Source organism: Hippocampus comes, unplaced genomic scaffold (genome assembly GCF_001891065.2).
Source record: "Hippocampus comes isolate QL1 unplaced genomic scaffold, H_comes_QL1_v1.1 scaffold174, whole genome shotgun sequence".
Lineage (NCBI taxonomy): Eukaryota > Metazoa > Chordata > Actinopteri > Syngnathiformes > Syngnathidae > Hippocampus > Hippocampus comes.
The window spans coordinates 5,899,621-5,922,221 of record NW_017805983.1 but is presented as its reverse complement, the minus strand read 5'-3'; the positions used below and the strand labels follow the sequence as shown (position 1 = coordinate 5,922,221).

Genomic DNA, 22,601 nt, shown 5'->3' with positions numbered 1-22,601 from the left:
TTTTGGACCTGTGGTGAGTGGCTCCCAGTAGCCTCTGCGTACCGTGTCGGCCGGTTTTTCAGGTGAAAATGTTTTCCATTCCTGGGCCAATGAATACTACCTTTGTCCCTTCATCCTGCATCTTGTGTGAGAAAGCCCCCCTCGCTACACTCACCAGGACTGCACAAACTTAACCTCTTCCCCCTACACCTCACACAGGAAAAGGAGCATACCGGGCCTGAGGCTTTGATTCAGGCTCAGTGAAGTGAGGACTGGATGAAGAGTTGCTTTCGTGGCCACAGCCAATGTTGGGCATTTGGCTCAAGTAGCTGTTGGATTAGTTTGTTATCCCAATATAGCATGTATTGGATAACAATCACTGTCACACTACAAACGGCATTCGGACACCTAAGACGAGATTTAGACATTATCAAACGGCTAGCATAATATGCTGTACCTACCCTGCCGAGCAAATGTTCTTGTCAAATGTCTACTCGTCATGACTCCAAATTGGTGCCAGTAAACGGTGAAATGAGACGTTGTCCCGCCACACCGCACAGTAATTGACCATTTATTGGCGTTTGCTCTCAAAAATTTCTTCTTCAAACACTCATTAAGCACTGGAACACAACAATGGGTAGAACCAGGGGTGGAGCTACATGGTGGCCAAGGCCAACCCTGGCCACCCCCACAACTAGTGGAGAAGGCTGATATCTCTGATTGTTTCCGCCATTTTTCCGTGGCAGTTTTATTGGGGGGGTTTATATTGTATATTTAAAGAATAAATATATAATTGATGCAAATGTAAACTCTAAACGACTCTATCTTAAAGAACATTTGATTACTTTCATACCATAGCAAGACAACAACATGGCCGAAAAGTCATTGTTTAGCACGCCATTCATTGCCATGGTTTCATGAAATAAAATGCATACACATACCAATCTTGCACACATAAGTAAAAAGCAATGCTTAGAATTATGAAGAGTGAAGAGATTTTTGTGTCACTGGGCTTTTTAGATACGATTTGAACAAATATGCCATTGATTGATATATGCAAATTAGCATTCGTCATCAGTGGCACATTTTCACTTTGATTGGCGGTTAACTACTAAATCAATACATAGGGCAGAATTAGACGATGAGATGAGTGCACAAAAGAAAGGTAAGGGTAAATAAAATGGCATTAAAATTAAGCTCCACAAAATGTTGCCTTGTTTCTGCTTGATTAGGAGGGTGATGGGCATTGTTCTGGTTAGGTTTGAATTTTATTTAATGAAACACTGACTGTGGATTGTACGATAAACAATGACACAAGCACGCATGCACAGCCACATAACCGAAAAATGTATGTCTACGCCCCTGCATATGGACGTGACATCACAGGAAACCCATCTGTAACAAGTGACCCAGGTCAAGTACCCACGATAGAAACAGAGAACATAAAACCACAAAACCAAGTATTTGACAGTACTTTGACAGCAACTTCAGTACTCCTGGAACGCCTACATTGAAGAAAACATCCATCCATCCATTTTCCAATCCACTTATCCTCACCAGGGTCGCAGGTTAAAGAAAACAGGACTACAAAATGACCGTTTTGTTTTTTTTTTTGTTTTGTTTTGTTTTGTTTTTTGTTCTTAATAAGAAAACAAAGCTTAAAGAACCCTGGAAAGAAACAACCCCCAGGAACAAAATGGACTGACAGCAAGCATAACAATACTCTAGCACCTTCCCTCTATTGGAGCAGCACCAAAATACCAACCAAGGAAGATTACCAACGGGTGGGTGCACCATGTTGAATGATCTGCCCACCAATTCACCAAGGCAGACCGTAGGCAGTGGGGAAAAAAAGCCTTACCAGGAGGCCAAAGCCCAAAACATGATGTTATACGTGCTGGCTTCTACTTAACTTTTTTTTTTCCTCATGTTTCATGTTGTTGTTTATTTGAAAGGGACAATGCCCATTGATGAACAATGGTACAATGGCTGCCGAAATGTGCTGAAACTAGTATACAGCTATTTTACATATCATAGTCCCTGGGCAGGAAAGATAACCGTTAGCGAAAAGTAGTTTATTCAAGTATATTATCAGTGAACCTTTTTGTACTAAAGGGAAAACATTGACAAGACATACCACCAAGTAAAAAAAGTCCTTTCACACTTCCACAACTACCTTGGGCATCAGTGTTTGTGTGAAAAATGAAATTAGTGAAAAAGTATCTGTCCGTTCACTTGTACAGCTGTTCTGTTTAAAGTAGAAATCATATTCCTCCCCCGCAAAAAAGCTCAGATTGACATGATAGAGCCCCATGACCGTGCGCCTACATGAGCCAGTAGCACCCATCCACAGCACCTCACTCCTCCGTGGCCACAATGCTGAATGAAACCTAGACACCCTGTAGACCCCTGGAGCCTGTGTGCAGCAGTACAGTCATGAAAGATCAGCACCTCCCTCCCCCCCCCACCACCACATCACCATCCACCCTCCAGCCACTGCCGCCGTCTCTTCCCCTACCTCCAAACTAGCCCCCCCCCTCCCTTCTTCATCCACCGCGCTTCCACAGCCTTCCTCACCCACCCACCCCCCATCCTCACCATGCAGCTATCCCACCGCCTTGCCATCTCGCAGCATTCCGCGGGCCGCCGTGCACACAGAGGCCTATTGTGCACGCTGGGGGATGGCAGACGGCATTTTACAGTCCGAATAGCACAGAAAAGGGATGTGGAGAAAGTCAATTAAAAAAAAAAATGTCCATGGTGCATTAATATAATGCTTACTCTTTCGGTTGTGTAAGATCAGTATTGAGTATTGTGGCTGTTGCTGATTCTGAGGCCTACAACCGGGCTGCACAATAAATAGATCGTCTTTTTCTCCATTTTTTGCAATATTAACTTTGTGCTAAGAGTTTACGGCTTAGTCTTTAATTATGTGCACTGAAATTCAAACTGATTTTTTATTTTTTTTTTTTTAACATGACACAGCTCATGATCTGCCAGTTTCAAGGTCTGCTCCTTCAGTTAGTGAAAGGGCCATGATTACTGATTTCGGAGAGACAATTTAAATTCCTGAAATGTTTCCGGCGCACACCTCATTATCATCGCTTGTGATTGGAACGAGATTAAGACACATCGCTCAAACACGTTTGTTTGATGTTGTCAATTTGAAACCTGGAAAACAGGCTATGCTGTAAAGGTGATTGAGCGGAGTGAAGATGGCCGGTCCAAATCTTTCCTTGCTCCATGTGGAATGACGGCGGCTCGCCAGAAGGTCACAACCCTGGAATTACAGTGCCTCTCTGCCTGACAAAGACCTGCTTTCAAGCTTCCTCACCTGGCCCAACCTAACAGAGCGCTTCACGATAACGATCACGAGGACGTTTCATCACCGCTCAGCTTCACAAAAGCCGCCGGTGGCATAAACGTGCTGTTTTAACAGGATACATGATATGGTGATAATCCAAATCCATGCAAGTGCATGCAGTTGATTAATTAAAATGATAGTTGAAATCAATCAACCAATGAATGAATGAACCTAAATGTACGCTAAATATTGTGAGCAACCTTCTCATAATTGAATTTCTCGCAGAATGTCTTACTAGTCATCACAACTTCCTGTTAATTGCCTCTGTACAAACAACAGCAACCTCCCAGAAAGTTGGACTGTACTGTGAACACAACACATTGCACCGGCCCATTGACCAGTTGAAGACATGAAAATTATTGAATGTCCACAGTTTAATCCATAATCCCCAGACTAGACCGGAACAAACAACCCTGCTGACCCACTGCTTGCTTCCTATAAGAGGTATTGAGCCAGAAGCTCCTGATTCCTTCAGAATTTTCTTTACACGGCAAATGTTCCTCTGCAGTTTCAAGCATATTTGATGCAAAATTTAATCAGTACTAACAAGTTTGCAAAGACATTTTGGTTTAGTTTCAGCTTGAACGCCAGCGCGTTCCAAATAAATGGATTTCAAGAAGTCGCTGTTATGGAAAGAAAAAAAACAAAAAGCGGTCGCTGTCCACATAGCGAAGCAGTATAGAAATACAAATAATGTCTGTTGTAATTGTAGTTTCGAAAAATCAAATCAGGGGCCTTTCATTGCCAAACTACAATGTAAAATATGAATAACCCTGACAGATAATCGTTCTTCTTGAAACATGAAGCCTGTTGCCCTTTGAGTTGATATCACGAACAGCCTCCACTGTGTTGTCCACACAAGATCCACTTTCCTGAAGAAAGTGAAGGTGCATCTCTTGGCCAGCCCAAACAGGTCAAAGGAAGAAGGAGGGCTTGAGTTTAAAAAAAAAAGAAAAAAAAATCCCTGGGAGAGTACATGGTGCTGAATTGAGGGAGGGATGTGAGGTTCAGGTTTCAGCTCGACAGGGGGTCAGGGGGAAGGACTGGCATTTTGGAATATACGAAGATCCATACAAGACACAGTGGACATAAAACCGCGGTGCTTGCCCTGACGCGGTGGGTGCAGAGTGCCAGCTGGGGCCCCGCGTTGGATTCCACTTAGTCTTTGGAGGGTTTGACTGCATGGTGCCTTCGGTCTCTGGGAACACACATTTAACACAGAACTGACTGAAGGTCTCCTCCATCCCATCACTTCTCACCCGAGCTATTGCATGTCTAACATTTAGACATGTTCAGCTTTGTGGATTCAAGGACTGTTCTGCTACTTGTAGCATCCCAACTTGTTTTGCTGGCGGTGGTCAGATGTCAGGAAGAAGTGGACCGTAAGTAGAGAAGTTTTCTTTCTTCTTTGAACTTCAGTTTTTGGAGATAAAAATGCCATATGATGACCAACATCTCTTCTGAAAAACAACTATTAAAGTCTGCAGTGTTCATTTTGTATTTATTTTTTGGCCAAGGAGGAAGATGCTAGTCTGAGTATTCCAGTGTTTTTTCTGTAGACTTGGTGGACCAGGTGAACAAGTGCTCATTTGTACTCTCCTGGCACCGACTGTACAGAGAAGAGTTTTTTTTCCAAAAGCTCAAAACCCAAATCAGAGAACTGCCATAGCCATTTAATGTACAAAAGCTATTCAAATGTATACCTACTTGACGATCAATTAAGTCGCTTGCAAGGTTGCATACCGATGGCCCAAGAAAAATTGAAGCAGGACCTGTTGTGGCTCCTGACTCTAAAATTGTGAAAGGTTGGCTTTGACTTTCTGCATTGTTGGCAATGGCTTCGGGTTATTTCCCAGTCTGGGTCTGGATGCCTTTTTTTTCCTCAGAAGGGAACACCTGCCCGTTGGATTGAAAAGTCACAGCAAGGATGGATGAGGTCTGAATGTAATTGCAGAGTCAGGTCATCACACCCAAGGTTTGGCTGGAGCAAAATCATTGTTGTCATAATGTGAAGTGAAAGGGTCAGGTGGTGTTTGACCTCAGTCTAGCAGGCTCAAAGGGTAGCAGGAAGTCAATGGCGGTTATTAACGGAGTTGCTACACAGCGGGAGGCCGCCAGACAAAGGACCCAATTCAGAGCAAGATGCATTTTTCTGCCCTCTGACTTTTAGCTATGAAGTAGAATGGCAAGTTTCATGCCGAGTATCGACACCTTCAATACTGCTGGAAAAAACAAATAGCAGCACTTAGCAGTGGGCCAGACAAACAAATTGAGCTTTCTTAAGCTACCGGTGTGTTTGTTATGTTGCTTGACGCCACTATGTGGTCCAGATGGAGAATTTTTCTGTTTACCTAAGGCAGCGGCTTGCCAATTGGGCACAGCGCTCCTGAAAGAGAGATTCATTCATGGGAGCAGCAGAGGCCCAACACATGAAGTACTGTACAGTCAGTCAAGTGAAAAATGGGAAGTACTTCAGTTTGGATGCAACTACTTATAAGACAGCTATGAGCTTTTGTAAGTCAGGTATATTTCAAAACGTGTATGTTTGGGGGTCACAGCAGCACCTGTTCAAAAGCATCAGTGAAGTCATCACCGCCCATTCGTCCAAATCATTCAGTCACACTACTGAATCTCTTTCGGTTGTTTTACAGTTTTTAAATATGTGTTATTTGCAAAGTTTGTAATTGTTACAGACTCTTTTCCCCTCTCTCCATTGTCCACTTCTGTGACTTACAAACCACAAACCCTCCATCTGAGCCTGACACTGCCGCTTCCACCTCCTCACATCCTCCTTATCTCAATTTCTAAACATCAACATCAACATTTCCTAAACTTTTGCTAACTTTCTTTGGAATTATCTCATTGACCCCCACTCCCTACCCCCCTCCCTTCCCCTCCCTCCATTTGCCTCCTCCCCGCTGGTCACAACAGAGAAGGCAGGTGGCTGCATCCAGGACGGCCAGCTGTATAATGATAAGGATGTGTGGAAGCCAGAGCCGTGTCAAATCTGTGTGTGTGACAGTGGAACAGTTCTGTGTGATGAGATAATCTGCGAGGAGATGAAGGAGTGTGCCAACCCTATCATCCCATCTGGAGAATGCTGCCCCATGTGCCCCGTTGATGCCAGTGCCCACATTGGTTGTAATTTATTTATTCACATAGCCATAAATAAATTACTCTGTTCGCTTTTCTCACCATGGCTAGCACGACCGAATGGGCAATGCTGCATGATCCCAAATGGCTGCATGATCACCGCTCACTTCGTCTTTGAACCACTAGTTTTAGCTGTGCTTAAACAGCTAGCTCGATTTTGATTTTCTTTCACAGTGCATGGATCCTTAAGTGTGATGACAAAGTGGTCCGTCTATAAAAGCAAAACAAAACCATGAGGGATTCTGCCAAGGTTCGAATTGAACCTGACCAAGGGTGAAGGCCTAGAATGCCTTGGTCTTAGCGAACAGTTTAAGATGAAGTCAAGCCATCAATTGGCATCTTTCATCTGAAAGGAAAAAAAAACTCCAACACAAAGTGCTTCCTTAGTGTAATTCTTTGCGTCTCGATTGTGGATTTTTTCTCGCTGCTTTTGTCTTAAATGACACTTATCATCATCATCATCATCATAGCGTGCTTGCTTCTGCTTCAGCTCCCTCCTTATTTCACTAACCAAGATGGGTTTTTTGGCCTGTGGGTTTTAGCATCGACATATGTTTTGTCATTTCTCCTCTCCTAAAAGTCAACATTCGAATGAAAAATCCATAAAATGTCTTGAAATGCTTTTAAATGTGCTGTTCTTTCTTTCCCATCACCCATTCATCGACGACAGAGACGGTCGCCGCAAGGGTGAGGCGATACGAAAATTATTTTACCATGACAACATATTCTGTTTCAATATGAAGCTTTCTACTAACATTCTCTTGTCTCAACCAGGGTCAGAAAGGTGAACCAGGCGATATTGCAGATGTAAGTAAATCCGGCACTCTATAAAACACCGTTGACTGGATAATACCACATGAAAGACCAACTGTTGCTCTTATTTGGATGAACAATGGATGCTGAACCCCTTCGAAATTTAGAAGTGACCCCGATTTATGCCCCATTGTGCCTTTCGGTTCTATCATTTTTTTTGTGTCTTAGTCTTTATTCGTGGAGTGTTAAATGATCTCCCCCAAAGAAGCTTATGATCATTAAGTGTTATCAACACGGGTGCTTTGTTCGACTTTCTATAAATGAGCAAAATCCAACATTCCTGGGACACAGTGAACCCCTTCAAATCCTCTTAGACTCTTAGATCCTCTCAGCAACTTCCTAGCCAGGGTGCAAACACACACACACACACACATACACACACACGCACGCACTTGCACAAACACACACATACACACACACACACACACACACACACACACACATGCGTCAGGTGAACAGTCAGTTCAAGCAGAAGTCAAGCCTGGCCAATCAAACCTTCCCCATGTTGTTGTTAAAAAAAGAACTGCTTTACCATTTATGACAAATCTATTCTGTTTTTCCTCCTGCAGGTTGTAGGACCAAGAGGACCATCAGGCCCTATGGTAAATATCACCATCTTTTGGATGATGTGTAGGCTGATAAAAGTTGTTTCTTGGTGGCCTGAGAAATGTTAGCCATGCTTGGAATGCTGAGTTGAACATTTTTGCTCTGGCAGGGCCCCCCAGGTGACCAGGGAATACGTGGACCAGCTGGTGCAAAGGGTGACAAGGTAGGAGACAACACATTGATCCACTACAGATAGGTGGTGCTCCACTATCATACCTTCAACCTCTTAAAATAATGGCCTCAGTCATATTTTGACAACACTTTTTTTTGTTGCCTTCAGCACCTCCTCAGGATGCTGGCCACGCCTGCTAAAATCAAATACATTCTTCATTGAAGAGATCACGCAATTCAACCCCTGAAATGAAATTATTACCAAATATAGTGTAATTTACTGTTGTATTAGGTTCAGTTTTTCATGTTTTTTGAAAAAATAACTTTGCCCATCATTTTAGGAAGGTGACAATATATACCCTTATCTTTTCCTAAATCCATGATTTAAAATTCAAATCAATTCTTCCAGTAACCTGTGATTGAAGGCCACTGTTGCCCTTTTTTCTCGAAGGGAAATGCTGGACCTCGTGGAAGGGATGGTGAGCCTGGGACTCCTGGAAACCCCGGACCCGCTGGCCCACCTGGGCCACCTGGAGCCCCTGGACTTGGAGGGGTGAGTCATCCGTGTATCCCATATTTTCTTTTTTTTTTTTTTTTTTTTATACGTCAATCCCATGACACGTTTCTGTGCAAAAGGCAAGAAACTGTGTCTTTTCAAAAGGCGCTTTTGTTTCGCTTGGATCAGGCAAATGTTTCTGGGAATAAAGTCATGATCAGTGTAGGTTTGGTGTGAAATAAAGGTGTTTTGTTTTGGGGGGTTTTCAGAACTTTGCTGCACAGATGGCGACAGGCTTTGACGAGAAGGCCGGAGGTGCTCAGATGGGAGTGATGCAAGGACCAATGGTACGTGTTGTGTATCCTGTCGTGTGGCATACAGGAAGTAATCAGTTGGAACCTCAACTTGACATGCTGAAATGTTTACAATGCTGCCCTCCTGTGGTGAAAGTCTACTCATTCACAGATTCATGTCAGTGTGTCTATTTTTCCAATTAACGTATCATTGCAAATTTCATTCATAAATTAATAATTAAAGGTCACTTAAATATTTGACCGATCCACATTTAATTTAATTGTAAATTGTAGATGACGTTCTCAAAACATGGTGCAGGGGAAATTCATTGATACTGATGTATCCATTGTTTTGAACAATACATTTACTGCTGTATGTTTCTCTTGCAGGGTCCAATGGGTCCTCGTGGTCCTCCTGGACCAAGTGGAGCCCCTGTAAGTGCATTTACCATTGCACTAAATGCAAAGCATCGAAGAAAAAAATCTGTACAATATTTTTACCCACAAAGAAGTATAACAGTCCATTGGTGTTATTGTTCATGTAGGGGCCACAAGGTTTCCAGGGTGCCCCTGGAGAGGCTGGAGAGCCCGGTGCAGCTGTAAGTAGCAACGTTCTTTCTTAATTTTCAGCATTTCATGTTTAGAGCTTTGGCTCACTTGATTTTTAATTTCAATACTTTTGCTGAAGAACAATACGAGAGCAGTGCTTGCATTTTGCATCATTCGCATGAATGCATTCCAAAGATGGATTTGCGGATACTCTAACTGGCCGTTTCCTTCAAAATAGGGCGCAATGGGACCCCGTGGACCACCTGGACCTTCTGGAAAACCAGGAAGTGATGTAAGGATATGTTCACTTCAAATATCTTTGAGACAAGAGTCATTTCAAGGACACAGCATGACACAGAACAAAAACATACATTTTATCAAACATTCCTATTCTATTGCCCATTTTTATCATTCAACCGCAAAGTCAATAACCATTTCGCATCAGTTAGCCGTTGCTGCGATTCAATGGTAAGCCTTCAACTACTTGTTTTACTGCAGGGTGAGGCTGGCAAACCTGGCAAAGCTGGTGAGCGCGGACCTGCTGGACCCCAGGTTGGAGACTCTTTTAAATTACTTGGTGAAGACAGGCGAGGAAACTGGAGAGAGAGATCTGATTTCCATTTCTTCTCTTCGTGTGTGTTCACTTCAGGGAGCTCGTGGATTCCCTGGAACTCCTGGCCTTCCTGGAATCAAAGGACACAGAGTAAGTTCCCATTACTGCTTGATATTTGAAATGCCTTCACTAAAAAGGGCACAATGACACAATGTGCCACTGCTTACTGAGGTCTGAGCGGTCTTGTCACTGTCCTCTGTAGGGTCACCCGGGTCTGGATGGAGCTAAAGGAGAGAACGGTGCTGCAGGAGCAAAGGTGACAACAGTGCATGCCAAATAATTCATCTTTTAGTCCCTGTGTTCTCTTTTTTTGTTTTGTCTTTTTGATCTTATGCCATCTTGTCTGTTTTTAAACAGGGAGAGGCTGGCGCTTCTGGAGAGAATGGTGCCCCTGGACCCATGGTGAGTGCTTTTTCTTTTTACAATGATGCACCTGATTCTCACTCATGATCTTTTGCTTTCTTTTAAAGTTTGCGTCTGGAAATACTGTGCATCTCAACTCGATTTTCTGTCATTTCAGGGCCCACGTGGTCTGCCTGGTGAGAGGGGACGGACCGGTGCTGCCGGAGCTGCAGTGAGTTTTAATCTCTGCTTTACTCCGTTCAAGCTTCCTGTGTTTTCTGCTCCTTGACTTTCCTGTGCCAACTCCATAGGGTGCCCGTGGAAATGATGGCTTGCCCGGTCCTGCTGGTCCACCTGTAAGTAACATGTTGACATTATTTCAATAGATTTAACTCACTTCTAATCCTGATTACACAGCACTAACCTGAAGGTTGCCCTTCTGTCTCCAGGGGCCTGTTGGTCCTGCTGGAGCTCCCGGTTTCCCAGGATCCCCAGGAGCCAAGGTGTGGACAGACCTCCAGCGGACTTTATGTTTAAAAAAAAAAAAAAAAACACAGCTTGGCCTTGTTGTGGAAGTGCAAATGTTGTTATCGTGTCCTGCTAGGGTGAAGCTGGTCCTACTGGAGCCCGTGGAGCAGAAGGCCAACAGGGTCCCCGTGGAGAGGCTGGTACACCAGGATCTCCTGGACCGGCCGGAGCATCGGTTCGTCATTTTCACCTACAGCAGTAATTACCTCCAACTGTCCTCAAGATCTGATTGTGACATGTTGTCCTGAAACAGGGAAACCCCGGGACTGATGGTATTCCTGGAGCCAAAGGATCTGCTGTAAATCCACTCTCTTCATTTTGATAACATTGTGTAGCATGTGTGATTGTCTCAATTTTGACTTATGGGGTTGTTTTGTTTTTGGTACTTTCAAGGGTGGTCCTGGCATTGCTGGTGCCCCTGGCTTCCCTGGCCCCCGTGGACCCCCTGGACCACAGGGCGCAACAGGCCCCCTGGGACCCAAAGGACAGTCTGTGAGTCACTTGAGACTTAGAGAGTGATCTGTAAAGCTTTGAAAGTTGTTGACAAATACTCATCTTCTTCCTTTTCATGTCTGGTTTAGGGTGACCCTGGTCTTCCTGGATTCAAAGGTGAAGCTGGACCCAAGGGAGAGCTTGTAAGTGATTTTGGATTTATATTTAACAAAATATTGAAACGTCATTTAGCATGAAATCATACACTGATATACCCTGATGTTTCCAGGGCCCCGCTGGTCCCCTAGGTGCACCCGGGCCATCCGGTGAGGAAGGAAAGCGAGGTGCAAGAGGAGAACCCGGAGCTGCTGGACCACTTGGACCTCCTGGAGAGCGAGTAGGGATTCACCCTATTTAATGACATGGCTGGAACAAAAAAATGCAACATAATAAATCAAATGTAGTGATGTTGTCGTGGCTCTGATGAGGGTTTTTTTTTTTGGTGCTAATCCTTACAGGGAGCTCCTGGCAACCGTGGTTTCCCAGGTCAAGATGGTCTTGCTGGCGCTAAGGTGGGTCCTTTGTTTGACTGCACTGGCTGACTGGAAGGATGAGAACTGGAATCAACTGGAAGTGACTTTTGACTCTTGGCGTTCTTCAGGGTGCCCCAGGTGACCGTGGTGTTCCTGGTGCCGCTGGGCCTAAAGGTGCTACAGGGGATCCTGGACGCACAGGAGAGTCTGGTCTTCCTGGAGCAAGGGTGAGTGCTGCCTCACAGCAGTCAAAATCAGTAAGGCAGAAGCACCCAGTTTTTTTGCATCTGAAATGGTTTGAATAAATGCTTACCTTTTGCAGGGTCTAACTGGCCGTCCTGGAGATACTGGTCCTCAAGGCAAAGTTGGACCTTCTGTGAGTACTATTGAAGATATAAAGTTGAATTTCCCCCTGAAGGATTATAAAATGAAAAACAGTGGTCTAGCCAGAACATTTGTTCTTCAAAGCTTTGTGAAATATCGTGACCATGACAGCACAGTAGCCTTAGTCATATTTGAAAGCTTTTGGAAAACAAGACACACAACAAATTCAACAAGAAAATTACAGTTGACTTGATCCATTTTACCATGACTGAGAATTTAGACAGACAATCAAGAAGTTACAAAAAACTCATGCAATTATGCGTATGATAATGAATATTCAACACATGTTGGGAATGAATACAGGTCATACATGTCAGTATGGTTCAAGTTCCTTCTTTACATCTTCAGCAAAATCTGTTTCTCAGTGTTAATTTGTCTGATTGATGAATGATAGGGTGCTCCAGGGGAGGACGGTCGCCCCGGCCCTCCTGGTCCTCAGGGAGCCCGTGGACAGCCAGGAGTGATGGGATTTCCTGGACCAAAAGGAGGCAATGTAAGTTTGTCAGAAAGAAATTTGAATATCTCAGTTACTTTAATTTTTCATCATGAAGAAAGTTTTTATAGCTGACTGATTTGTGTTCAACAGGGTGAGCCTGGAAAGCCTGGAGAGAAAGGTCTTTTAGGTCGCACTGGTCTGAGAGTAAGTGATCTTTTGTCGTTGACAATGTATACTACCTCCACTTAAGAGCCATTGGTGGATGTATTATCTTCTATTGCCAAAATTCTAACTGAAATCTTTCTCTCTGAACAGGGCCTGCCTGGAAAAGATGGTGAGACTGGATCTGCTGGACCACCTGGCCCTGCAGTAAGTGGTCCATTTTGTACTAATTTACGGGACTAGATTGTATATCATCAAGACTATGACAACAAATCCATTTCCAGCATGGGTGTTACCTTCCAGACTACCCCCGCAATAAGTAATCTGCTATACAGAAATGCCCTATTTAAGGACTCCCCAGGCATGTTATTATTGCATTAACAGTATTTGTTTTAAGGTCTTCAAACACACTTTCAAAAGAAAACAAACATGTTTAAAAGCATATAAGATAAAGATATACACACATAAATATATATATATATATAGAGAGAGAGAGAGAATGAGAGGATATCTATCTCTCTCTCTCTCTCTTTCTCTCTCTCTCTATCTCTGATCTATGTTTTAACAGTCCTTTTTTCCAAACAGACACTTAACTTGTCATCTCATAATATACATCAATAATAATGTCCAAAGACGTACATTGTTAAATTAGTCAGAAGCTGCCACTTTCTGTACGCGAAAAAAAGCAGGATTAAAGAGGAGTTTACGCTGAATACTTTTCTGAATAAACTAGGCCAATTTTTAAATACTATTGGCTTATTTCCTCCTTTCAGTCTTTGTCTTTCAAATTTACACAGTGTAAAACAATAGGGCTTCTGCCATTACACCAAAATTAACAAGTCCCACAACAAATCAGTTATGGTAAATGGTAAATGGGCTGTCACTTGTATAGCTGCCTACCTCACATAGTCAAGTGCTTCACACTGTTAGCTCATTTACCTACTGGTGAAAAAGCACCAGTTTCGATTGTACAACAGCAACAACAACAACAACAACAAACAATTTGGAAAATAGACTGTGAAACTGGAACCTCCCATGGAGGGAGTTTACTTCATTCGTAAGATTGGATTTCAATGTTTCCAACACTAACTTGATTGTTTGTTTGCTTTTGTTTTGTTTTGTTTTGTTTTGTTTTTTTTTAACTCCAATTACTATCTCAGGGACCCGCTGGAGAGAGAGGAGAGCAAGGTCAGCCTGGACCTGCTGGCTTCCAGGTTAGTTTCTTGAACAAACCCCACCGTCATATTGACGACCCACACAATAAATGGCTGTCCCTGCTCAGAATTGAACACCGATTATTATTCTAGAGACGTAAGGTTGAGCTATCAGGGAAACACGCTTGGAGATCTAGATGCAGTACCTCAGTGTGATCCGAGAAACCAAGTACAGGGGTAGACAAGAAAAGGAAGGGTCAATCCAGGACTGTTTTCGAAAAGTCCCCACTCTTCAGTTAATGCATGTTTATTTGCACTTACAAAGATGCAGAAACATAATATATTAAAAAATGTCAACTTTTTTGTCAAACAGGGTCTGCCTGGACCAACTGGTTCCCCTGGAGAGGCTGGAAAACCCGGAGACCAGGTGAATATATTTTCAGTCAAGCCTTTCCATACTTCCTCTTTGAATGAAATGGAATTATGCCAAAGTGTGGTGGTGTCGTGAAACAGTATTGCACCTGCCTGAAGTTGAACAGACAATTAAGAATTATTCTTGTTGTGCTTCCTTTTAGTTGTACTTTACAGAGTTACAGAACATTGCATTTTAAAACTATTCCTCAAACAGGAATGAACTTTTCGGTTTCTCTCTACAGGGTGTTCCTGGAGAGGGTGGAGCTCCTGGTGCTGTTGGACCCAGAGTAAGTTCCTTCTCTGTTATTTAAAGGAGAACATAACATATTTAGAGAAACGTTTCATGTTAATGTAGTGCTGCATAAAGATTTATTATATGTATTATACCAATATCAAGGTCATTAAATAACAACGGTACCTGACATTTATATAACTTTACATTGTCATTTTACATTCATTCCATGATGCTTATGTTAATTTAGTGTACCTGTCTCCAAACAGGGTGAACGTGGTTTCCCTGGTGAGAGGGGTGGTGCTGGTCCTCAGGGTCTGCAGGGACCTCGTGGACTTCCCGGAACACCTGGAAGTGATGGACCCAAGGTCAGTAAAGAACTGGAACATTTTCATCACCAATACATCATAAATTGTGTCCTCTGTACCACCTACACTTCATCGTCAAGCTCCTCACCTTGTGTTTTTGACAAATTCTTTTTGAAAACCATCCAAATATTCCCTTCCTTCACTCAGAAAACAAAAGACAGATGAGCAGTCTTTTTCACATGTTGTTACAATCGCCATTGCACAACTGGATTGACAAGTGACATCCTCGTCATTTAGGGAGCCATTGGACCTGCTGGAGCTGCAGGACCCCAGGGACCCCCTGGGCTGCAGGGAATGCCCGGAGAGAGAGGTGCCGGTGGCATCCCAGGAGCCAAAGGAGACAGAGTGCGTGGCTGATTACTTTTTGTTCAGACTTTCATCTACTTTCATCTTCATTTTATCATGAAATGTATGATAAACATGTTTTTCTTTGTCTAACAGGGTGATAATGGAGCAAAGGGGCCTGAAGGAGCTCCCGGAAAGGATGGTTCTCGAGTGAGTCCACAATGATGTTGTGATTATTAATTCATCTTTCATCCCTGGCGGCAACCATTAATCAACATCAATAACTCTGCTCCCTTCCCTCCCTCTTCAGGGTTTGACTGGTCCCATTGGTCCTCCTGGCCCTGCTGGACCCAACGGTGCCAAGGTAAGATTAAGAGTGCCACTTCTAGATTGCTAAAGCAACAATCACTTGAAATGAACCCTTTTGTATGATGTACCATCCAAGTTGTATGTTATTAATTATGGTTGGCTTGACTGTTTCTCTTCTACTGAATCAAGGGTGAGACTGGACCTGCAGGACCCTCTGGTGCTCCTGGTGTTCGTGGCGCTCCTGTAAGTATAAAACTGGCATAGAAGGACATGATCACATATTACGTGTGATTATCATGTAATATGATCGTCATCGTTCTTAGACGTTCGGATCGATCAGTGAGCTTTATATTATGGCTTCCTGGTACATATCTGCTACAATAATGCATGCCTTGATTGAGTTTCTTCTAAACTCCTGCAGGGTGACCGTGGTGAGGGGGGTCCTCCTGGGCCTGCTGGCTTTGCTGGACCTCCTGTAAGTACATTAGACCTAATGGAATGTTTGTCTGAAGTCCTCTTCAGCAATTATACCAACGTTGCGGAATTGTTTGACGCATCCAGGGTGCAGATGGTCAGCCTGGAGTCAAGGGAGAGCTTGGTGAGAGCGGACAAAAAGGAGAGGCTGGTGCTTCCGGACCTCAAGGGCCATCAGGAGCACCTGGACCCGTGGTGGGTACTTAGAATTAGCTCCAAGTTAAAGGCGATTCCACAGAAGGTAAATCTAAATGCATGGGGTATATTAACTTATGTTTGGTCTTTCCCTTTTTCAGGGTCCAACTGGTGTTTCTGGACCTAAGGGAGCACGTGGTGCTCAGGGAGCTCCTGTAAGTAACTCAAATAAAAATTTACAGGGATAGGATTCACAGAATAATCTTTTTTTTTTTTTTTAATACTTTTTTTAATCAATGCAAGCTTTGTGAAGTTGTAACTCAGTGACTGGGGTGGCCACTGTTTAAACTCATAGGGCCCTATATGAAGAGGCGGTCTTCAATTGTGACACACATAAATTTGTTTAAAAGTGGGCAACCATTCACAAATCTGTGTTGATGCAAAGAACCTTTAGTTATTAAACTGTTGAATAGAAATTATGGCTGAGTTACACGGGTTTGGTGATGCTGAACACAGTCTGTCTTTGACAGGGTGCCACTGGTTTCCCTGGTGCTGCTGGTAGAGTTGGATCTCCAGGCCCTAATGTAAGTATATTTATTTCAAAATGATCTCAAAAGTTCTGTTTTTGACTGCTATCGACCCACGTTTTCTTCTCCATCACAGGGTAACCCTGGTGCTGTTGGACCTGCTGGTCCCGCTGGCAAAGATGGACCAAAGGGTGCTCGTGGTGATGCAGGACCCCAAGGAAGACAGGGAGATGCTGGTCTTCGAGGACCGGCTGGTGCACAAGGAGAAAAGGGAGAACCCGGAGAAGATGGACCCCCTGTAAGTCACCCATTCTTATTGATTGTTTCTTACTGCGAGGAGAACAGTTGCACTGGAATCCTCTGTTGTCGGTCTGTGTAGGGTGCTGATGGACCTTCAGGGCCTCAAGGTTTGGCTGGATCTCGTGGTATTGTTGGTTTGCCTGGACAGCGTGGAGAGAGAGGCTTCCCTGGTCTTCCTGGACCTTCTGTAAGTTCTTTGACTATTTCTAGACGATTCTGCTACACTTTAGTTGCACTCGAAATTATTCAACATCAACTGCAATTTTGTAACCTTTGCAAATATGACACATAATAAAGGCCTGAAACTTTTTTTTTTCCTTTTGATTTGCATCTTATATACAAAATTTCAGAATATTCTCAAATGTTAAAAGGGAGACCATGATTCTGGAACACTGATGGGGCATCTAAGGAGAACAATTCAACAAAATTAATATCCACTTTGTGTCAAGGGTGAGCCTGGTAAACAAGGATCTCCTGGCTCTGGTGGTGACCGTGGACCTCCTGGACCTGTAGGACCCCCTGGACTTACTGGACCTTCTGGAGAGACTGGAAGAGAGGTAAACCTTGGATACACAGATAGACATATAACAATATAAACAAAGACCAGAGTGAGTACAGAATTGAGCAGAGTCATGCTTTATTCAATATTTCTGTCTGTGTTTCAGGGTACCCCTGGATCAGATGGACCACCTGGCAGAGATGGAGCAGTTGGAATCAAGGTGAGAGAAAATCGTACAAGTTCTCCCAATCTGAGAGAAAAAAAATGTAATGAAATAACTGGAAAAAAACTTGTACGCAAACAACAAAGTTTCATATTCAGCCACTGGACTTTTTCTTCATGTAGGGAGAGCGAGGTAATGCTGGTCCTGCTGGTGCCCCTGGAGCTCCTGGTGCTCCTGGCGCCCCTGGCCCTGTCGGACCTCTTGGCAAGCAGGGAGACAGAGGAGAGTCTGTGAGTAACACAAAAAAAACTGAGACTACTAAAAGACCAGTGTGTGGACACTAATCGGATATAAAAAAATGAGAAGGTTGCATATGGACATGAGAAAACATCTCTCTTCAGGGTGCACAAGGACCTGCAGGACCTCCTGGACTCGCTGGTGCACGAGGAATGGCTGTGAGTGTCAAAAATTCAAATCAACCTCAGAAAGAAGTTGATTATTTTACTTGAGTGCTACCCGAAGTGATTAATTTTGAGACGTCACTCCTGCAATCCAGGGACCTCAAGGACCACGTGGAGATAAGGGAGAGAGTGGTGAGGCTGGCGAGAGAGGACAGAAGGGTCACCGTGGATTCACTGGTCTGCAGGGTCTGCCTGGACCTCCCGTAAGGAATTCACAACAATTAGTCATCTTTAATTTGCCTTCTCTTTGTTGCCTAATCTGTGTTGATTCGTTTAAACAGGGTCCCGCTGGAGATTCTGGGGCTTCAGGACCGGCAGGACCAAGCGGAGCTAAGGTGTGAACAAAAAGAGGAGAAAAATGAGTGACACACATTTTCCATCATGTGCTACGATATTTAACAGTAATGGGGGTCACAGGTCAGTCTCTGTGCAATTCTCCAATCACTTGGCAAAGAAGGGGACAGCAAAGCGCGAGGGCCTTAATTATCCACCAATGTGATAAGGTGGGCGGCGGAGCCATTTTGTAATTACGCTGTGTGAGGAAAAGAAGCTGACAGATAGTGGGAACCACCCCTGCTCAGATCAGAATAGGCTGTATTATCTCTTGTAGATTAGATCAGCAGAGGGGCTATGATAAGAGGAATGAAGGAACATGTCACCACACAAATTATCTTCATGCATAATAAGGCAAGTGGTCTGGAGGCGATAGGAGAATAGAGGGGAACTGAAAGTTACATTTTAAATACTTCATCAACCTTTTGCGTCTCATCACTGAACCAAGGAAAGTTTTATACTTCACCCTATGCAAAGTTTAGGAATCATTCATATTTCATATTCATTTCCACCCCGTTTTGCATTTGACTTAACACACGTTGTTTCTTTAGGGACCACCTGGACCAACTGGACCTGCTGGCAAAGATGGATCTAACGGACAACCTGGCCCCATCGGACCACCTGGACCTCGTGGACGCTCTGGAGAAAGTGGCCCACCTGTATGTTAAACAGAACACAGTTTCATTTCATGTTTGTGTAGTTTTTCTATTCTTGAGCATTTGCTGTTTTGTATTCACTAGGGTCCTCCTGGAAACGCTGGACCCCCTGGTCCTCCTGGGCCCCCAGGCCCTGGCATTGACATGTCTGCCTTCGCTGGTTTGGGTCAGACTGAGAAGTCTCCCGATCCACTGAGGTACATGAGGGCTGATGAGGCTTCCAGTTCCCTGAGACAGCACGATGTTGAGGTTGATTCCACACTGAAGTCGCTCAACAACCAGATTGAGAACCTGCGCAGCCCTGACGGCTCCCAGAAGAACCCCGCTCGCTCCTGCAGGGACCTCAAACTGTGCCACCCTGAGTGGAAGAGTGGTAAGTATATTTGTTGTTGTCAAAGAATACATATTTGACAGATATAGAAAGTTAGCAAAAGCTATATTTCAGTGGAAACCCGTCATTTCTCATGCATTGCCAGATTGTAATTTGTGAATACTCAAGCTTCAGTCAGTGCCCCTGTCTGAAGCACAGTATCTACTTTAGAAATATACACAGCTATAATATGTTGGAGCTCCACATGGATCCTTTCTTGGCCTCATTGTGAACTCACAGAATCCGTGAAACAAAGATGGACAGATCAGATGGGTTCTCATAACTAAGGAAGATTCCCAATGAGCCATACAAAAAATGGAGTACCGCACATGCCCACAAATGATCAGGACCAATCTCTTCTTAGACATGTGCATCTGGAGTAAAAGTGGCATTTATGCACAGTATTACACCGCCCAACCTTTTTCTATCTCTCAAGGTGACTACTGGGTTGACCCCAACATCGGAAGCACAGCTGATGCCATCAAGGTCTTCTGCAACATGGAGACCGGCGAGACCTGCGTCTACCCAACTATTGCCAATGTACCAAAGAAGTCTTGGTGGACCAGCAAGAGCAAGGATCGCAAGCACATCTGGTTTGGAGAGACCATGAATGGAGGATTCCACGTGAGTGCACTTCAACCAACTACCTTACTAGGTGATGATGATTTAAGAAATTTCTTGAAAGTAGTTAATCACTTCCCCACTCGACTTGTTTGGTTACAGTTCAGCTACGCTCAGGATGGCCCCGCTGCCAACGCTGCCAGCGTTCAGCTGACCTTCTTGAGGCTTCTTTCCAATGAGGCATCCCAGAACCTCACGTACCACTGCAAGAACAGCATTGCCTACATGGATCAGGCCACAGGCAACCTGAAGAAGGCTTTGCTGCTGCAGGGCTCCAACGATGTGGAGGTCCGTGCAGAGGGCAACAGCCGCTTCACATATAGCGTGTTGGAGGATGGCTGCAAGGTAAGTGCAGAGAACAGAAAACAATATTCCATGAAGGATAATTGAGAGAGAAACTGACAGGTTTCTTTCTCTTCCGCCAACAGAAACACACAGGCCGGTGGGGCAAAACTGTCTTTGAGTACAAAACACAGAAAACCTCCCGTCTGCCCATCGTGGACATTGCTCCTATGGATATCGGAGGAGCGGATCAGGAGTTTGGCGTGGATGTAGGCCCAGTCTGCTTCTTGTAAAGTGGAATATCACAGTGACCCCTCCCCCCTGCCCGCAGAATAACAGGAACGAAATAAACTCAACCATGAAACACTACACACAATTCCACAATAAAGAAGAATGGAATTCTAAAAGAAAATTGATCTCACAACGAAGTGCTCTCCAAGTTGGATGCTAGCACTGAAGGGCATCGGCAATAAGTGTACATCTCTGTCAACCCGCTTCCTGAGATCCAGTCATGTTTCCCATGGCCCACTGTTGACGGGTACGAGTCCGGAGGAAGAGGGACTGAGCAAATGTGGAGAACTGAAACATGACTTGATGTCACTTATTTATTGTCTCACTTGAACGGGCAGAGATGAGGTAGGACTGGAGGGGTTCACTTTGTAAGTACGACAAGCCCCTTTCCACTACAGAACAGCCGCACAACCTCTGTCCCAGTCCTACTCCACCTCCATCCCTGTTCCCTCCTGTCACACTAATATGGAAGTTTGAATCCGTGTAGACCAATAAAATATTCTGAAAATCCAGGTACTCCACGCCTGTCCATCGTGAGCAGGAGCAAAACCTTTACTGTGTATTATAAAGCCTTGGTTCTATTGTTGTAAAGGTCTGTGTTTATAAGCAACAAGATGGTTTAAATGTGTATTTCCACATTATGTGTGTACATGTGTTTATATGCACACCAACACTTTTTGGAAAGTGAGGTTACATTTGGGGGTGTATGTTCCAAAGTCCTGTACCCCTTCACTGCCCATCAGAGAAGGGAGGCTTAACTCTGCTCTCATCCCAAAATTGTTTTGTACAAATCCTAAGCAATTTTGCCATTTCGTGTCGTCATCCAGATGGTTTGAAGCTACCTCACGCTGAAAAACAAAGTGAAAATGTAGAGATGACCGCAAACACATCTACTATCAGGCAAATCCGAACGGCTGCCTTTGCTTCGGGTGGCTCTCTCTTCAGAAGGTGCTATGAGTTCTGTAATAGTCGGTACCGAAAGCCCCTCGACGCCAGCCCTAATTCCCACTAGCCTCGCACCGCACTCACACTCCACCCAGCAGAAGGGGTTCCGTCGGGTAAGACAGGTGGAGACCGGGGGACACTTCAAGACCTCTGCTGAAGTCCACACACACCAAAGCTGAACCAAGTCGCTCAATAACAACCAGGGTGGGACGCCTCTATGTACGTGAGGGTGTGTACATTTTTTAAATTAATTTTATTATGATCCGTTTTGTTCTTATTTTGTTACACTTCTTATTGATGTAAATTGGAAATAAAAGGAAAACAGAATTAAGACGTTGATTTTGCTTTGAGTTTTCAATAAAAGTATCACAGGCGTGGGAAAGTTTTCTCCTTCTTTTGACCAAACATTCGGACAGTGTGCTTTTTCTGTACCACAGCTAAAGTCAGCTACCCATCAAAACATTCATAATGTGCCACAAATCTGAACTAAAGCGCCATTTATTGGCTCTTCACTTTCAGGGTACAGGTAAGCATCATTGTCTCTCTCTCAAGTCAAGTTCTGGGGGGGGGAATAATATATATATATATATATATACACACACACAAACACACACACACACACACACACACACACACACACACACACACACACACACACACACACACACACACACACACACACACACACACACACACACACACACACACACACACACACACACACACACACACACACACACACACACACACACACACACACACACACACACACACACACACACACACACACACACACACACACACACACACACACACACACACACACACACACACACACACACACACACACACACACACACACACACACACACACACACACACACACACACACACACACACACACACACACACACACACACACACACACACACACACACACACACACACACACACACACACACACACACACACACACACACACACACAC

General features: G+C 44.1%; 1 protein-coding gene across 2 annotated transcripts; it reads left to right on the top strand.

The window, feature by feature from the left end:
• The first annotated feature begins 4,418 nt into the window (after nt 1–4,418).
• On the top strand, nt 4,419–21,988 carry col2a1a (collagen, type II, alpha 1a). 2 transcript variants are annotated; one of them, XM_019891279.1, is made up of 54 exons: nt 4,419–4,725; nt 6,275–6,481; nt 7,167–7,183; nt 7,271–7,303; nt 7,879–7,911; nt 8,025–8,078; nt 8,478–8,579; nt 8,792–8,869; nt 9,206–9,250; nt 9,361–9,414; nt 9,603–9,656; nt 9,863–9,916; nt 10,014–10,067; nt 10,180–10,233; nt 10,335–10,379; nt 10,498–10,551; nt 10,631–10,675; nt 10,769–10,822; nt 10,924–11,022; nt 11,101–11,145; nt 11,241–11,339; nt 11,429–11,482; nt 11,569–11,676; nt 11,798–11,851; nt 11,941–12,039; nt 12,135–12,188; nt 12,591–12,689; nt 12,783–12,836; nt 12,948–13,001; nt 13,955–14,008; nt 14,322–14,375; nt 14,605–14,649; nt 14,864–14,962; nt 15,200–15,307; nt 15,404–15,457; nt 15,558–15,611; nt 15,746–15,799; nt 15,978–16,031; nt 16,118–16,225; nt 16,327–16,380; nt 16,696–16,749; nt 16,829–16,990; nt 17,072–17,179; nt 17,442–17,549; nt 17,658–17,711; nt 17,837–17,944; nt 18,056–18,109; nt 18,211–18,318; nt 18,397–18,450; nt 19,000–19,107; nt 19,189–19,477; nt 19,911–20,098; nt 20,198–20,440; nt 20,524–21,988. In XM_019891279.1, exons 1-54 carry the CDS (start codon nt 4,632–4,634, stop codon nt 20,668–20,670), a joined length of 4,473 nt encoding a protein of 1,490 aa, XP_019746838.1. In that variant the 5' UTR covers nt 4,419–4,631; the 3' UTR covers nt 20,671–21,988. The 2 variants fall into 2 exon arrangements, with proteins under 2 accessions (XP_019746838.1, XP_019746839.1); XM_019891280.1 differs by lacking the exon at nt 6,275–6,481.
• Nucleotides 21,989–22,601: the final 613 nt, after the last annotated feature.

What these genes read in the sequence shown, in the direction of transcription:
- col2a1a (XM_019891279.1), top strand. Translation starts at nt 4,632, where the DNA reads ATGTTCAGCTTTGTGGATTCAAGGACTGTTCTGCTACTTGTAGCATCC. An exon ending in CTGGACCTGCTGGCTTCCAG is followed by an intron (nt 14,009 to 14,321) that starts GTTAGTTTCTTG and finishes TTTGTCAAACAG; the next exon opens with GGTCTGCCTGGACCAACTGG. An exon ending in CTGGTGTTCGTGGCGCTCCT is followed by an intron (nt 15,800 to 15,977) that starts GTAAGTATAAAA and finishes AAACTCCTGCAG; the next exon opens with GGTGACCGTGGTGAGGGGGG.